The sequence below is a fragment of the Nesoenas mayeri genome, assembly GCF_963082525.1.
Source record: "Nesoenas mayeri genome assembly, chromosome: 7".
Classification (NCBI taxonomy): domain Eukaryota; kingdom Metazoa; phylum Chordata; class Aves; order Columbiformes; family Columbidae; genus Nesoenas; species Nesoenas mayeri.
The window spans coordinates 25063263-25074511 of record NC_137551.1 but is presented as its reverse complement, the minus strand read 5'-3'; the positions used below and the strand labels follow the sequence as shown (position 1 = coordinate 25074511).

The 11249-nt window shown below is 63.5% G+C and overlaps 3 protein-coding genes across 9 annotated transcripts; 2 read left to right on the top strand and 1 right to left on the bottom strand.

The window, feature by feature from the left end:
- Nucleotides 1–244: 244 nt before the first annotated feature.
- On the bottom strand, nt 245–1446 carry AVPI1 (arginine vasopressin induced 1). Its single transcript, XM_080347878.1, is given in 4 exon segments — nt 245–409; nt 481–772; nt 1106–1175; nt 1178–1446. Coding segments are annotated over 4 exon segments (471 nt in total). The 5' UTR covers nt 1217–1446; the 3' UTR covers nt 245–339.
- Nucleotides 1447–1640: 194 nt separating this feature from the next.
- On the top strand, nt 1641–4127 carry MARVELD1 (MARVEL domain containing 1). The gene has a single exon (XM_080347828.1). The coding sequence runs from the start codon at nt 1666–1668 to the stop codon at nt 2275–2277; it is 612 nt and encodes a 203-aa protein (XP_080203954.1). The 5' UTR covers nt 1641–1665; the 3' UTR covers nt 2278–4127.
- Nucleotides 4128–5227: 1100 nt separating this feature from the next.
- Nucleotides 5228–10100, top strand: ZFYVE27 (zinc finger FYVE-type containing 27). 7 transcript variants are annotated; one of them, XM_080347775.1, is made up of 11 exons: nt 5228–5508; nt 5577–5647; nt 5718–5904; nt 6087–6182; nt 6356–6468; nt 7151–7281; nt 7633–7704; nt 8090–8234; nt 8504–8550; nt 9383–9464; nt 9678–10100. In XM_080347775.1, the coding sequence occupies exons 1-11, from the start codon at nt 5312–5314 to the stop codon at nt 9740–9742; spliced, it is 1206 nt and encodes a 401-aa protein (XP_080203901.1). In that variant the 5' UTR covers nt 5228–5311; the 3' UTR covers nt 9743–10100. The 7 variants fall into 7 exon arrangements, with proteins under 7 accessions (XP_080203901.1, XP_080203902.1, XP_080203903.1 ...); XM_080347776.1 differs by having other exon boundaries at nt 5228–5431; nt 5577–5893; XM_080347777.1 differs by lacking the exon at nt 6087–6182.
- Nucleotides 10101–11249: the final 1149 nt, after the last annotated feature.

Genomic DNA, 11249 nt, shown 5'->3' with positions numbered 1-11249 from the left:
CTAATGCACTGTAGAAATGTATGTAATGTATTTAAACCATGCAACTGTCTGAATAACAGAGCTGCCATTCAGCTGGCTGTCTCCATGTCTCTGCAGCACTGTAGAGCAGGTTGGGGCTCTTTCCCTTGCATTTTGTCCAGCACAACAGCCTGGGTTAAGGTCCTGTCACCCTGGGGGAAGGCCAGGGGTGAGCAGGGCACAGCCAGAGCCTCATGCAGCTGCCACTGTCCACCTTTTATTAGCTATTGCACCCTGTCCAGTACACTTAGTGTCCTTGGAGACCCTGGCTGTTCCCAGCACCTGCTCTCCAGCAGCCATGCTCCTGTGTGGACTGGCTGCTCAGTGCTGCTGTGTGAATCCCGGGTGCGCCTCGGCCCCGCATCTGTCCTCTGGCCCCTTCTCTGCGATCCTGCAGGGAAGAGGTGTGTGAGAATGACGCGGCCTGGCCGTGCTTCCCCGGTTCCCCCGGCCCACACCTACCGCAGGTGACTAAAGCGCCGCAGTGCCGCTATTCCGCCGCCGGGCTGGCCCGGCCGCCGCCGGAGCCGCCGCAGGGCCCTCGCCATGCGCCGCTGGTCCCCGTACCGCCAGACGAGGCGGGCGCGCTCCTCGGGCAGCTCGGCCCCACCGCTCCGGAACAGGCTCCGCAGCTCCGGCAGCCCCACGCCCTGGAAGATGTTGGCCGAGGCCTGCTTGCGGCAGCGGGCTGCGGGCGCTACCCGCCCCGGAGGGTCGCTCACCACCGAAGCTGGCGTACCCATGGCCACGGCCGCTGTGAGCACCGGAGAGACGGCGTCAGGCTCCACTCCGCTCCCGCCGTCCGGCCCAGCCCGCCTCCCCCGGCACCCGGCGCGGATGCCTGGCGAGGAAGGGCGGGCGGCGGGGAAGGACGCGCCGCGGCAGCAGGGAGGGGGCGGGCCGAAGCGCCGGGCAGGAGGCCAGCCGGGCAGGAGGCCAGCCGCACGGGCGGGGCCGCCCGGGAACGCGGGAGGCACCCGGCTCGGGCCGGCGCACTCAGGTTCGGTCCCGCCCCGCCGGCGCCCGGGGCCCCGCCGTGACCCACTTTCCCTCAGCCGCCCCGCGCCCGCCGGCCCCTCCCACAGACCTGGCGGTGGCGGCCGACGCGAGTCCGCCGGTTGGCCGCTGCGCTCCCGGGGCCGCTCCGCGTCGCCGCACCGGGATCCTGTCGCTGCCCAGCGCCGCTCGCCCCGTTCATTCACCCACCGCGCCACGCCGCCAATCCGCGCCCGCCTCCCGCTGCCAGGGCCAATCGGCGCCGAGGGGCGCAGCCGCCCCGCCTCTCGGAGGAGGGATACGTGGCTCAAGTGACGTCAATAGGCGGGAGGTGCGGCGGGCGCGGCCCCGCCCCCGGGCGGAGCGCCTGTGCGCGTCACACCGACAGGGAATCCCGGGTGACGTACGGGGGAGCCTCGGCGCGCTCCCCCCGCGCCGCCGGCACCGCCCGCCCCGCGCCCCGCCGCCTCCCGCCGGCTCCTCCCGCCGCCTCTCACCGCCGCCCCTCACCGCCTCCTGCCCGGCGGTGGCCTCGGCCAGCGGGTGTCCGGCGGGAGGCGCGGGGGCGGGGCGGGGCGGGGAGGAGTAGGGAGGGGAGGAGAGGGGAGGGGAGGAGAGAGGCCCCGCGCGGGGTGGACCGTTAGGCGCCAGATGTTTGGCAGCAGCTGGGGGACGAAGTCGCTGCCGGGGCCCTGGGTTCCGCCCGAGCCGCGCCGGAGCAGGCAGGGCCCCGCCATGGCCCCCACGGCTCCCCCGGCAGTGCCGCCGCCTCCGGGACCACCGACCCGCGGCTCCCTCAGCCTCCACCGCGCCTACCTGCGGAGCCCCCTGGGTTTGCTGCGCCTGGGGCAGCTGATACTGGGCGCTGCCTTCTGGGTGACAGTGGCGGCTCACAAATATGAGGGGGCGGCCCACTTCGCCCTCTTCGCTGCCGTCCTGGTCTGGCTCCTCACCCTAGCCCTCTTCGGGCTGAGCCTGCTGGGGCGCTGGGCACTGGTGCCGTGGCTGGGCTCCCGATGGCTCCTCACCAACCTGGTGCACGACCTGGCACTGGGCGTGGGGCTCTATGCAGCTGCCACTGGCATCATGGGCTACAAAGCTGAGCAGAGAAGCTATTGCAACCTGCCAGGCTACAGCCAGCGCTGCCTCTATGGTGCCTACCTGAGCGCCTCCATCTGCGGGGGCATCACCGCCTGCCTGTACCTCTTCTCTGGGCTCTACTGCCTTTCACGACGCTGCCGGGATGAGCGCGACATCATCTGAGACCCTGTAGCACTTGGTTCCCCTTCTCCTCACCCATGGACAGAGTGCAGCCCCTCTTCAGGAAGAAGTGACCCTGCCACCCCATCCCCTCCTGGCTGACTGCACCGCTCTTCCTCCAGAGACTTCCGCGCAGATGGATGGAGAGACAGAGGCCTCCCCTGAGCATGGCTTCCCCTGCATCCCACCGAAACAGCATGGACACCCAGCCATTACACAAGCCTTCTCCTGCCCCTGGACAGATGTAGGCTATTGCAAGTGGAAGGACCCAAGTGGAGAGTCTCTAAGAGGGACCTCAATTTCTGGGAGCCCCTGCAGGGCCTGTGACCAACTCCCCTACCCCTGGCCTTGCAGATGCTGTGTGCTCAGGTGGGTACCGACCTATCCCTTGGGTGGAGGACTGACCTGGGGGAGCTGAGCAGGGGGCAGTGATGTGTGGTGGGGTTGGGTGGGCATAAGCTCCACCAGCCCACTGGCAGCCCCCTCCTGCCGTTCCCAACCGTGCGGCACTTCCGCAGTTCCCTAACGGAGGCTCTGATCTCAACTTCCCCAGCCCGGGCCCCTCCTCCTGTCTGGTCTGAACATGCCTGCCGTCTTGCTGGAGTCCCACGGGGCTTAGCCCCTCCCTGCCTTGTGCTCTTGGGGTGTGGAGACACCCAGGTCCCCCATAGCCTGACCTGCTGTAATTCCAGCCCCCTGGACATGCTGTCCTGTTCAGGGGCTGAGCCCATGCATGGCAGCAAGGCTTCCATCACTGCGGGGCGAGGGGAAGGGTGAGAGGGCCATAGCCTGGTCCTGTGATCCTGGGCAGGGAGTAAATTCTTTTAGCCTTGCGGTTCACACTGCCCCGGGATGGGGCCAGGTGCCTCTGGGGCTGAAGGCAGCGGGGCACCAGCTCCCCCTGCAGCAAGGTTCGTGGCTCTGAGCCACTCAGAGCCACTGAGCCTGTTCCGGGGTCCGGCTGCTCCAACAGCGACAGACATGGCCTCGCTGTCGGCAGTGGAGACTGGCCTGTAGCCCTGCCTGGCTCTGCGGTGCTTCGTTTGTCATCCCGGAAAACACCAATCTAGGGACTCTCTGGTTTCATCCTGAGGCCCTGCACTGCCCAGACAGTGTGATGAGGTGGAGGGGAAGGGTGAGCACAGCAGCATGGCAGTGCTGGGCTGCCGCTGGCACTGTGGCTGCCAGAGAGCTGTGGCCAGGCGTGGGACACAGCCTGTTTTGGGAAACAGGAGAAGAGGACGCTGGCAATGGGGCCAGCCCAGCTGTGGATCAGCCTCTACAGCCTGCTGGGTGCCAAGCCCTGAGGAGGCTGTGAAGGACTGAATGGAGCAATGGGCAGCCAGAGACTGAGAATTTTTGGAGGAGCACCGCACCAGGGCTGCCCTTCCACAAGCCCTTCTCACCCTGCCTGGAGGCAGGTCCTCTCTACCGCTCCCAATGAGAGGGAGAGCCTGCCCCAGTCTCTGCATGGGCTCAGGATGGAGGACAGGTGTCCCCAGCAGCTTGCCACAGGCTCTGGCTGTTGCCTGGGGTTCTCTGGTGCCTTTGTTGGGGTGGAGAGCAGCAGCTGTGATCCTCCTGGGGCTCAGAGCGGTCTGGGGTTAGCACTGGATCACTGCTGTCCCAGCCGATCCCCTGTCATGCTGTCAGACCGAGGCCTTCTACCCCTCCCCTGGGCCAGACGTGCTGTTCCTACCCTGTGTCAGGGCTGGTCTCTGACACAGCCTGTCCCCCCTGCTCCAGTGCTATCCCAGATGCCCAGCAGGGCTTCTGCCACCACAAGTGCCTTTCTCCAGCTTTCTACAGTCCTGCCTGTCACATCAGCTCTGTCCCCCTCCTGCCTTTTCTCTGGTGCCTATGGATTCATCTTCCAAATAAAGCAATGTTGGCACTCACCAGGTGTCTGGGGCTTTGTGCCAGGGTTGGGACCTGCTGAGGATGGGCTCTGAGCTGAGATCACACCTGGCTTTGTAGCCCTGAGCCCTGGGGCTTCCCTTCCCGGAACCTGTTGCAATGCTCACAACATCCTGGTATGCTCTGGGGTCACGGGCAGGCTCCCCAGCACTGAGCCACTGCTCCTGGTAGCAAGGCTTAAACCTCTGCCCTTGGGAACATGGGCTGTCCCCATCCCAGCTCCCCGCTCCGACGGGGCACAGCCTGGTTCTCGCAGGGGCGCTGGGTGCGAGCACCTCCCGCAGCCCAGCGGAGCGGGGAGGACGCCAAGTGCCCGCGGCTGGGCGGCTGCAGGGACAGGAGGAGGGCAGGATGCAGCTGCATTCCTGTGGGATTCGTCACTCCGGGCTGAAAGGGATCTCTGTCTCGGGGCCGGGTCACTGCTGGGCAGTCGCGCCCACCCTGCTGGGCTGCCGGAGAGCCAGGGGTGGACCGGGGGCAGCCGGCATCTCCCGGGGCTGGCTCCGAGCCTGGGCCGCGCTCCCCGGACCAGGATTAGACCCTGAACAGTGTCAGATCCAGACTGGGGCTGAGCCCAGGGCCAGGGCCAGACCGGGGTCAGTTCCCGGCCCTGATCCTGGACCGGACCCGAACTGGGACCGAGTCCTAGACCGGACCAGACCCAGACCGGGACGGAACCCAGATTAGCCCCAGGTCGGCCCCGAGCCCCAGATCTAGATCGGACCCACCGGCCCGAGCCCCACGCCCAGACCGCTGGCAGGATCCAGCGCACCCCCGCGGACCCGAGCCCCGCAGCGCCGGACCCGCCCCGGCGCCCATGGGCGCGCTTGGGTCCCGAGTCGGGCGGGGCGGGACGGGGCCGGACCGGGCCGGGTGGGCGGGGCCGAACTGCCGTCACTTCTGGGGCCGAGGCTTCTTCCGCCCCTTTGCCCGCGCAGGGGCGGGGTTTCTTCCTGCGCTTCCTCGTCTGGCTCCTCTGATTGGCTGTGTGCTGACGCCATGGGTGAGGTCATGGCGCACCTGGCTGCTTCCCGGAAGTGGGGTGCAGCGCAGGGCTCAGCTCGGTGGCTGGGGGGCCGCAGCGGCCGGTGCTGGTCCCGCTCCCTCGGCGTAGCCCGTCATGCAGGCGGCGGAGCGCGACGGGCCGGCGGGCGGCCCTGAAGGGGTGGCGGGGGGCGGCGAGGCCCCGCCGGAGCTGTCTTCGCCCAGAGCCGCCGCTGCTTTCGACCTGCTGGAGCTGGTGCGGAGCTACCGGCGGCTGGAGCTCTACCTGGAGCCGCTGCGCGACGCCGCCGAGGGCGTCCGCTCCCTCCTCCGGTACGTGTGGGCCGGGACCGGGACCGTCCCGGCGGCATCAGGTCGCTCACCGTCCCTCTCCTCCGCAGGTGGCAGCGGCCCGTGTGCTCCCTCCTCGTCTGCCTCGGCCTCAACTTCCTCCTGCTCACCCTCGGCCAAGGTGCGTGTGGGGGGACAGGGCCGGTCCCTGCCCTGGAGCCCCCGGCCTGACACTGTCCTGCCTCTTCCAGCTGCCTGGTACTCGGTGCTGGCCCTGTCGGTCGTGGTGCCGGCCCTGCTGGGCTACCTGCAGGAGATGTGCCGCGCCCGGCCCTCGGAGCTGGAGCTGCTGCACAGGAGGTACCACAGCGTCCGCCGGGAGGACTTGCGCAAGGTGCAGCTGTCGCGGCAGGAGGCCGTCGCCCAGGTCAAGAGCTTGTGAGTCTCCGGAGCCCTCACAGCTGTGGGGCTCCTGGGGCCTCTGCAGCCAGGAAGCTTCTCTGTGGCTGCGGAGGGCCTGGGTTTGTGTCAGCCTGGCCCCCATAAAGTATATGAGTGTGGAGGAGCCCAGGCAAGTGTGTTTGTGGGGCTTGCTTTCTTATGTGAGGTCATGTTCACAGCCTGATCCAGCTGGAGGGGTTCCTGAGCGGGATGTGCTGCAGCTGTGAGGCAGTGTACCGTGTACTATACTGGGAGAACCCCACTGTCTCTTCCCAGTAAGTAGTACTGGGTCAGGCATCCTGTGTGGGGCTTAGCGGGGAGAGTGGCCCAGTCTGTGGAGCTGCGTTTGATGTGTTGGGTACTTGGAGAGAGCAGGTGAAGGAAGGGAGCTTGTGCTTTGGCACAAATCATTCTGTCTTGACTGCTGTGTCCTGCTGCTCCTTCCCAGGTTTTACGGAGCACTGCTGGGCTCTGTCTGTGTCCTTTACCTGTTGCCCCTCTGCTGGGTCCTGGCCATCCTCAACAGCACCCTCTTCCTGGGCAACACCCAGTTCTACCAAGGTAAGAGGCCTGCTGGGGAAAAGCCCTCTGGTGCCACGGATCCCGCCCCAGTACTCTCCTGGAGTCCTTGTGTAAGCCTGATGTCCCATGTTGGGCTCTGCTGTGGGACTTGGCGCCTCCAGAGTGCAACGATGTCCTGGGGATGGTGCTGAGCAGCCCAGATTAGGTGATGGGGCTCAAATGTGAGGCAAGACACTTCTCTGATGTGTCTCCTACCCTGGCTTTTCTTTCCTGCTCTCCTTTGTACTGGCAAAGCAGGGCCTGGTGATGCAGCCTGTGCGTGAGCATTGCCACCACTCTTGGTCACCGACCCTGCTCTGAAGGACTTGAAATACTCTCGGTGCCTGTGGCAATGTATGATGCAGGCTTGAAAATGTGCTGTTGGAGGCGAAGAGAAGAGCTGAAGGCATGTTCTGTCCTGCAGCACATGCTAGAGGACACTTGGAGGAGATCTGTGTCACTGAGATGTGACTAAGGCTCATGCTGTTGCCTAGCCTGTGGTGGAGGTTGCTTGCTGCACTAATGTTGGTGTGTGAGCGAGGAGGGCTCAGGGTACCTGATGGATCAAGGTTATATGTGCCATCCGGAGCCCTGGAGATTGTCTCTTGCAGCCAGTTTTTGTGTGGCAGGGCTGGGGGAATGGAAGTGCCTCCCCACTCCAGCCGTGTTCCTCTCTTACCAGTGATAATGGAGCTCAAGGCGTCACTCGAGCAGTGTGTGGGCACCAAACCCATTGAGAGCACTCCAGAGCCTGCTGAACCCCTGCCAGCTTCTGCCCCTCTGGATCAGACCCCCACACCCACCAGCACAGAGGTGAGATAAGGGCAGGGCTGGTGGTTGTGGAGTGGGAGCTGCAGGGTCAGCCCTTCGGTCTGGCTGTGCCCATGCCCCTCTGCCCGCAAGCTCCTTCTAGTTCTTCTGGAAGCCTGGGAGCCCCTCCTGCATTACTGGGGGCTGCCCTGCTGTGCTGGTGGCTTGGCTCAGCCCTTCGGCTGCATGTAAGGGCATGACCTGGGGAGGCAGAGGCCCACCCCACCTTCTGGGACTCACTCATGGGGCTGCTGGGCAGCTGGTCCTTTGTCCTTGAACCTGCCAGGGAAGCACAAGCCCACCTTTGGACAGGGGCTGGGATACAGCAGGACTAGTTCTGTGAACCTCTTGCAGGACCTTACCCCTGGCAGCGTGGAGGAGGCAGAGGAGGCAGAGCCTGACGAAGAGTTCAAAGATGCTATCGAGGTTTGAGGCTGGCGGAGATGGGTTGTGCCTGCTGGGTAGCTGGAGTGGGAAGGGTTGGGGACCTTGGTGGGCAAGCTGGGCGCTCAGGAAGGGCGGCTGTCGGGCCGTGTGCCTCTGACTCCATCTGTGCTACCTCTCTGTCCCATGCTGCGGGAGAAGGAGAACCAGCTGCTGGTCATGGTGAGTACTACCATGCCAAGGTGTGCAAGAGGGGCATCTCCTCCCATCCAGAGCTGGCAGCCTGGCTGGATTTGCTGGTGGTTTGTGGTGATGCCAGGTGGAGCACCCTGCTTGTTGGATGCCCGTCTGTGGGGTGGGTTTCCCTGCAGCCCCCTGGGGTGCTTCCAGCCACCCCTCTGTGCTCAGCTGGCTCTGCTCTCTGCAGGAGGATGACGAGAGCTCTCAGTGCTCAGCAGATTTTGACCTCAGCCTCCCAGATAATGGTTTTATGAGCAAAAATGAGGTGATCCGCAGCAAGGTGTCGCGCCTGACCGAGCGCCTGCGCAAGCGCTACCCCAGCAACAACTTTGGTAAGGCTGGGAGCAGGTGCTGCTTGGGAAGCTCAGCAAAGTGGTGGCCACTGAACTGGGAGTGGGCAGAGTGCTGTGGTGTCTGCTGGGGATGTGCTGACACCTCCGCTGACCTCCCTCCTCCATGGGGAGGGTGTTCCCAGCTCTCCTGGGAAGTGCGGGGATGAGAAGGTGCAGCAGCATGGTCTCTGAGCTGAGCCTTCGTGACAGGTAGGGGTGTTCTTGTGCCTCTCGCAGTCCCTGCCTGACCTCTGTTGTCCTTCTTCCAGGGAGCTGCACAGGCTGCGCAGCCACTTTCTCTGTGCTCAAGAAGAGGGTGAGTCTTTGGCTTCTGCCCCAGCTTGCTGCCTGTACCTGGGGCAGAGGTGTTGTGCTCAGCTGGCAGTCCGGCAGCAGATGACCTCAGCTACGTGCTGGGTGTTGTCACATGCCTAATGGTGCCAGGAATGCCTTGTGCTGTGGAGCCTTTGTCTTTTTGCTGCTTTGGAAGGTGCTTCAGGCCAAAACCATGTGTGCTGGTGTAGAAGACACCTGGTCTGTGCCCTGGTTTAGCCCATCTCTTGTGGCCTAAGAGCTTTTCTGTGAAGCAGAGCTTGGGGGCTGCTTGTGGGAAATGGGGGAGCAAAGGCCACACCTGTTGTCTTGTCAGCCCCATGCATGTGATGCTTGGCGTGTGGTCCACTGGGCAGTTCTGGGAAGGATGTATATCTTGTCCCCTCCAGACTCGCATTGCTGTCTTGCTGCTGCCTGGTGTTCTACAGACTTGTGGTCTGCTCCCCTTCCTTCTGGCTCAGTCTGATATACCTCTGGGACTCTCTGGAACTTGCATCCTTCCGGGATTACAGCATAGGAAGTCATGTAGTGTCCTTAAACCTCCTGGGCCCTGTGCTCCCAGTGATTTCTTGGGCTGGGCACAGGCTGCCTGTCATGTTAGTGCATGCTTGAATGCAGATCCAGCGTTAGGCCTGGGTGGCTTGTGCGGGTGTTATGGGCAGGTGACCTCTCTGGTGTTGCTGTCAGGGCTCAGGGTTTGCGCTCACTCCCCTTTAGCAGGGAATGCTGTTAGCAGTGCTCTGGCACTAGAGTTTGCTGGGGAGGGCTGGGAACGGGGCCAGAGGAGCGTCTCACCTCCATTTCTCTCTCTACAGCGGAACTGCAGCAACTGTGGGAACAGTTTCTGCTCCAGATGTTGCTCCTTCAAAGTCCCCAAGGCTGTGATGGGAGCCACAGGTGAGTGAGGAGGTGGAGGAGAGCAAAGCTCCTGCTCTCACCTGTGCTGTCTGCTGTGGGGATTTGCCCCAGCCATGGTTGAAAGGGTTGGTAGAACCTTCCTGGTTCAGGTCAGACCAGTGAAGGGTTTGCAGCTCTCAGGGCAGCCCTGTCTGGGTTCCCTAGGCCGGGATGGGAAAAGGAAGCATCTCTGACACCTGCTTTCCTTTCCAGCCCCGGAGGCCCAGAGGGAGACAGTGTTTGTGTGTGCTCTGTGCAACCAGGTGCTCATCAAGTGACCAAAACAGGTCCAGCCAGCTCCTGGGTCCTGTGCTACCTGACATCCAGGACAGTGGGTGCCCTGCCCTTGCTCACCAGGAGCCAGTGCTGCTTGGTTCCCAGTGTGGCATCACCCAGAGGACACATGCGCTTGCCACTCCTCCTGCCAGCGCCAGGCTGCGGGCAGACCAGCCCTCCTTGCCCCGCAGCACCAGCTGGGTCCCTGTGCTAGAGCTCTGCCCTTGTCCTTGGCAGCTGCTCCAAGACTTGGGTGCTCCCTGGGACTCGCTGGGCCCTGCCATGTACTTGCCCAGGCCCTGTGGCCTGGCTCAGTGATGGAGGAGCCGTCCTTCCAACTTATGGTCCTACCTCCACCTCCTGGGTGGGGCAGAACACCCTCAGGGATCTGTCCCTACCTTTTCCAGCACTGTGCTAGGTGACTGTATTTTTGGGATCAAGTCAGAGCTCTACCTGCATCTCCAGGAGAAGTAGTCTTGGGTCCTGGCTCAGCTGAGACCCTGCTAGTCCCTCCTGTGCTCCTCAGCCTCACTGCCTGCAGGTTTAGCCTTTTTCCCTCCGTATTTGGCTGCAGCGCAGAGAAGGCAAGAGAGTGAATTTGGGCTGGGCTGTGTGGCCGGATCTCCAGCTGCAGCCTGAGAAGAGGCACAAGTTTGTGCTGCTTCGTGCACTTAGTGACTGCTGCTTTCTACTACAGATTAATATATATGTGTATATAGAGAATAACCAATAAATCTCTTCCCCTTAACTCACTCTTGTCTTGGTCCCATGAAAACCGTCCCAGTCCCAGATCACCCCAGCACCTCTGTGATCTGCAGGTGGTCATGGTGATGTGTGTCTGTGCCACCAGCTCCCTTTACTTACTGGAGTTTCCATCTTCTGTCCCACTGTGGCCTTGTTTGCCCCCACTCAGGGCTGCCTGCAGCTGCCCCTCTGGCTGTGCCAGGGCTGAATTGTGCTGAGCTGGAAAGCAGTTCAGCTCTGGCAGGTGCTGCTGGGCTCCCTCCCTGCCTGCTGGGACTGCCCCTGCCCTGCCTGGGTGGTGGTCCCAGCAGCTGCCTGACTGCACAAGGGTGACCTTTCCCTGTGTGAACAGCAAAGCTCCCAGCTATCCCAGGAATGTGACCCTGGCTGCCACACAGCTGGGAAAGGCCATGGCCTGGGTCCCTGCCAGCCAGCTGCAGCTCCCCTGGCCGGGGTGTCTGGGCTGGCATTGCCCAGTGCCCACCAGCCTTGACACCTGCTGGCCAGGGAAGGTGCTGGGGGACCAGATCTTGCTGCTGACTGTGCATTCCACCAGTGTGGGGCAGCCCTGGGGCTGTCTGGACCATGGGCTCACAGATCTTTCTCTTGAGCTGTGTGCTGTGGAAATTTGGGGAAAAGCTGGACTCAGTGCTGATGATGGTGTTGAATTGTGCTGAGTGTGCTGCCAGGGTGAGTGGGGGGAGTCAGTGTGCAGTCACTGGGGACAGTGGAGCAGCTATAGCATTGTGGGGGGCTGTGTGGCAC